Source organism: Lonchura striata, chromosome 30, assembly GCF_046129695.1.
Source record: "Lonchura striata isolate bLonStr1 chromosome 30, bLonStr1.mat, whole genome shotgun sequence".
In the NCBI taxonomy this organism is placed as follows: domain Eukaryota; kingdom Metazoa; phylum Chordata; class Aves; order Passeriformes; family Estrildidae; genus Lonchura; species Lonchura striata.
This window is the reverse complement of record NC_134632.1, coordinates 1,829,519-1,834,410: the sequence shown is the minus strand read 5'-3', so window position 1 is coordinate 1,834,410 and position 4,892 is coordinate 1,829,519. Positions and strand designations below refer to the sequence as shown.

The 4,892-nt window shown below is 46.0% G+C and overlaps 1 protein-coding gene across 1 annotated transcript; it reads right to left on the bottom strand.

Annotated features, from left to right (window-relative positions):
• Positions 1–3,417: 3,417 nt before the first annotated feature.
• Positions 3,418–4,308, bottom strand: NGF (nerve growth factor). Its single transcript, XM_021535327.3, has one exon. The coding sequence runs from the start codon at positions 4,299–4,301 to the stop codon at positions 3,585–3,587; it is 717 nt and encodes a 238-aa protein (XP_021391002.3). The 5' UTR covers positions 4,302–4,308; the 3' UTR covers positions 3,418–3,584.
• Positions 4,309–4,892: the final 584 nt, after the last annotated feature.

Below are 4,892 nucleotides of genomic sequence, written 5' to 3'. Positions count from 1 at the left end.
GAAAGTGGGAGAAAGCAGGACTGTTAGGTAAACCATCTCAGCTCTGTCAAAGTCAACATTTCCTGTCTGTATTGCAGCTGAGGGGAAAATAATCACCCAGGCCCCATGAAGTGCAGCCTGGTTGCAGGTGTAGGTGTTGGAATGGGCTTTCTGCCATTCCAGGCTTTTGGCATCCCCCCAGCAGCAGGGGTGACTGAGTAACCTGTGGGTTTTAGATGTGTTGTTGCCACCTCCCACACCCTCTATCAAAAAAAGCCCCACCAAACTAATTACAGCAGTGATTAGAGGATGAGTCCCATGCTGGGTGATGGAAACTGATTATGATCCATGTCTCTAGAGATTGATCTGTTTTCCTCCAGGCAAAATTTAACCTTCACTCTTTAGTCAGACCCGCTGAGCAGGAGTGAAATTGTGGGTGTCCAGCATGTGGCATTTGGCTAAAGGTGAAACCAGATTGATCTGATTTGCTTTTTAAATATCAGGATCTCACTTTTCTGTCCTCAGATTCTAAAGAGAATTTCAGAATTTTGAATTAGCAACTATGCAATTCTTCCAATCAAACTGCTTCATAGCAATCCCTCTAGTTGATCTCCTTTTAGATGAAGTAGCTTTATATTTTCTTAGCCATAAACGTTTTAAATCCTTATATTTAGAAGTAGGGCTTTAAGAAGAAATGAAGATGCTCCATCTTTAGGGAAGCAGTTGGTTATCGTGCATATATATATATATATATATATATATATATATGTATAATTAAAACTGGTAGACTTCTTAAACACTGGGAAGAGAATTCAGCACACAGTGAGTAGCACTTGTTCCAAAAGCAGTGGAAAAGCTGAGGGCATCAGAGGAACTCCTGGGAAATGGAGAGTGCTGTGAGTGAGCAGCTAGTATTGAACAAAGTTGGTCTGTAGAGATCCTTCCTTACAGGTTTTTCAGCTGTCACCTTACACAAAAGGCTGAGCAGGCCATCAGCTCTGTTCTCCACGCTGAGCTACAGTCTTGACTCATCATACAGATTCTAATGCAGCTTTTACAAGTGAAAGTAAATTATCTGAGTATGATGGTCCCGACAGCCCTTGGATACAGCAGAAACAAAGCAGATGAGGCTGATTTGGGTGCTTTGGCACCTTTTGTTTCAGCAGCATGAGTTGAGCTGTGGTGTCACCTGGCCCTTCTGCTCCTCACCCCTTCTCCTGCAGTTGTGGGTTAGGTCTGATCACCCGAGATCTCACTCAGAACCCAGCAAGTTCTTGCAGAGCAGTTAAATCCTGCAGTTGTTTTCTTCTTTCCCTAAGGTGACATCAACAAACAGATTTCCTCCTCTGCTCTGCTGTGTGGCCTCTTGGTGTGATGTGTAATTAGGGATGGTAGCTCCCAAGATTTGCTTTAATCATGATGGAATCCCAGACTGGTCTCGGCTGGAAGGAGCCTTTAGGATCACTTTCTTCCAACCCCCTGTCATGGGCATGGACACTCCACTATCCCAGGTTGCTCCAAAACCTGGCCTTGGACAATTCCAGGGATGGGGCAAGCCACAGCTGCTCTGGGCACCCTCAGGGAGGAATTTCTCCTCAGTGTCCAATCTAAATCTACCCTCCTTCAGTTTAAAGCCACCCCCCACTATCACCAAGCGTCCTTCTAAAGTCTAAAGTCCCTCTCTGTGTTTCTCGAGGAAGAAAGGCATCACTTCCAGGGCTTCTGAAGAAATGCCAGGTCATAAACATGTTTGGAATTACCAAAGGCATTCAGAAGACACTTTGAATTGCAGTTCTCTTATATCAGTGGTAAAATAATCTCATTCTCCATAAACCTAGGAGTCCTGAATGAGCAGGAGCTCTGTTCTTCCCTAGTCCCATTGTGTCTGGTCTGGAAAACAGTTCTACAGCAGTGTGTTACCATGGCTTTAAGGCCACTGAGGGGCAGAGGTGGAAGCCTGCTCCACTTCCATGCTTTCCCTGCCTCAGAACACTGTGTGTCACTGATGTCCCTCCATCCCTCCTGTGATGGTGACAGGATTCTGCTGCTGTGTCAGAGCTCCTGAGACCTCTGTGACTGCACTCAAAGCACCCTGAGCCTTCCTTGCCTCCCCCTGCTCCAGAACAAGGAGTTCTTTGGAGGATCAGGACAGCCAGGAGCCTGCCTCCTCCTCAGCCTTTCAGATAAGTGATTATTTACAAAAATACTGTAAATATGTTGTTCTAGAGAGAGCCATACTTAATCACTGGGACATTGCTGCCCCACACCATAAAAACGCATCAGAGGGGAGTGAAAACTGGCAGAGCAGTGATGGTCAGGGGTGATGTCTGTTCCCTCCATGTCACACAGACTGGCACTCTCCCACCAGGAAGCACCTCTTGCCTGTCCTGGGTTAATTCCACTGGCACTGTTTTACCCCAGCTCGTTTTCTCTGGGGATTTGCTGCCTTGTGGTGCTGCTTACGTGGAGGAAGCAAAGGTCAGCTCTGCTTTTTGCATTAAAGCAAGAACTGTGCAGGAGGGTGGCTGTGCCCTCTAGGATTTGGAAAGGACCATGCAAAAAAACCTTGATGGTATTTGTTTTGAAACAATTTCTGCAATGGAGAACAGCCGCTCTTCCAAGGGAAACAATGAGAGGATCTGGAGCTTTTGGAGAGTTCAGTGAAACGCCCAGCACAGGCCTGGGGCTCCGCCGGGTATTTCTGGAGGTCAATGTCCCCAACACACAGAAATCTTCAGCACAGGGTTATTTTGGGTCCTTGCTAAAACACAGCCTCAGTGATTTTTTTATTATTTATTTTTGGATTTTAGTCTGTCATGCATGAAAATACTTGCTCTTATGGCAGGTCCCATTACCAGAACACTGGCTTAAGAAAATTATCAAATTTGGATTATAAGGCACATGAACTTTTTAAACTTATATTAGTATATTGATATTTGAAATCCCATCACTCTGATATAGTTCTGAAGTAATGAGCTATAAAATACCATTTTAACACAAAAATACACACTTTGAGATTCTATTCTTGTGCAAACAAATGTTCCAAAATAATTCAGAATGGATTATTTTTGCAATGAAAGTAACAGTGGGCAATTTTAAAATATGCACTAAAGTTCTTACTTATAAATTGATCTGGCAACAATGAAGAATTAGTTTTTCTACCAGGACTTCACTAAGATGATTAATTATATATGATTAATACCTTTATAGATAATTAGTAACACTGGAAGCAAGTTTTGAAAGTTCTGTTTCATTCTCTTGATACTTGGACAAAAAAATTTCAATTGAAAATAAACCTACAATAAACTGGCAGGGAAATTTTCGTGTAGAGGAGAGCAATATGTGTGAAAACTGTGTGGAAAATGTTTTCTTTTTGTTGAAACCTTGTTCAACAGCCCAGAGTTGTAGAGGTGAACGAGACTAAAACAAACACTCATTCTAAAGAGCTCTGCCAGTAAATAACTTACAAAACACCAAAGATTTCCAAAAGAGTTTAATAAATAATGAGGTTCTTTCTGTACTGTATAAACTATAAATATACCATGCAGTCCTTTATAACTTAAAATAATTTACAGGCTGAGGTAGGGGGGTCGGAGGGCGTGGGCTCAGGGCCTGGCCGCCTTCCTGCTGAGCACGCAGACGCAGGCGGTGTCGATGCGGATGAACCTCCAGGCCGCCTGCTTGCCCTCCATGGTCAGGGCCTTGACGAAGGTGTGGGTGGTGGTGCAGTACGAGTTCCAGTGCTTGGCGTCGATGCCGCGGCACCCGCCCGACACCGGCTTGGGGTCCCTGCACTTGGTCTCGAAAAAGTACTGCTTAAAGACGTTGTTGTTGATGTTGACCTCGCCCAGCACCGTCACCTCCTTGCCCTTGATGTCGGTGGCCGTGGTTTTGTCCCCGACCCACATGCTGACGCTGTCGCACACCGAGAACTCCCCGCGGTGCAGCACGGGGTGCGTGCTCCTCCTGCTCCTGGCAGTCCTGTTGAGAGCCCCCGTGCTGCTGAGAAATCCCAAATTCCGGCCCTGCCCGGCCACCGGCGGGGGCTCCGTGCTGAACAGCACGCGGGGAGACCGGAAACGCCGCTTCCGAAAGATTTTGGGGTCCACGGTGATGTTTAGAGCTTCTCTCCTGCCGAGGCTCCACGTGGCGTGGCCGTGGGATGTCTGCGGAGCCTCCTGGGCAATGTGGGGTCGGTCGCTCCAGGTACTGAGCAGGGAGTGTTCTGCAGGAAACTCCAGTGGAGCATTGTCCTCTGACTTGGGAGCTGCCTGTGTGCCGATCAAAAAAGCTGCAGTCAGAGTGTAGAACAGCATGGGCATTACGTTCTGACCTAGAACGAGAGAGAAGGGCACTGTTACTGCAGTCAGAGTGTAGAACAGCAGGGGCATTACATTCTGACCTAGAACGAGAGAGAAAGGCACTATTACTGCAGTCAGAGTGTAGAACAGTGTGAGCATTACATTCTGACCTAGAACGAGAGAGAAGGGCACTGTTACTGCAGTCAGAGTGTAGAACAGCAGGGGCATTACATTCTGACCTAGAACGAGAGAGAAGGGCATTGCTACTGCGAGCCAGGTGGGCACAAACTGCTGCTGTTCTGGCCATACATTTATCAGATACCCAGGATCATACGGATTTCATCAGGTATTCATGTGAGTGCCAGATGTTGTTCTTCCGGAAGAGTTCATTCAGACAGCATCAGTGTTCTTAATAAAGCGAGAACATTAGAAAATAATAGCTAGATTATTATTAATTCCTCTGGTATTTGTTGTTAGAGCACTGTTTATGAAGCACTTGTTTGGTGTTATTAATGTGGAGACCATATGGTGACAGCATGTTCCCAGGAGTCAGATCTCTAGTGAGTTTTGCAGCAACCTTTTTGGCCTGGGCTGGTCTCTTGGCTGCACAGG

What these genes read in the sequence shown, in the direction of transcription:
- NGF (XM_021535327.3), bottom strand. Translation starts at nt 4,301, where the DNA reads ATGCCCATGCTGTTCTACACTCTGACTGCAGCTTTTTTGATCGGCACA.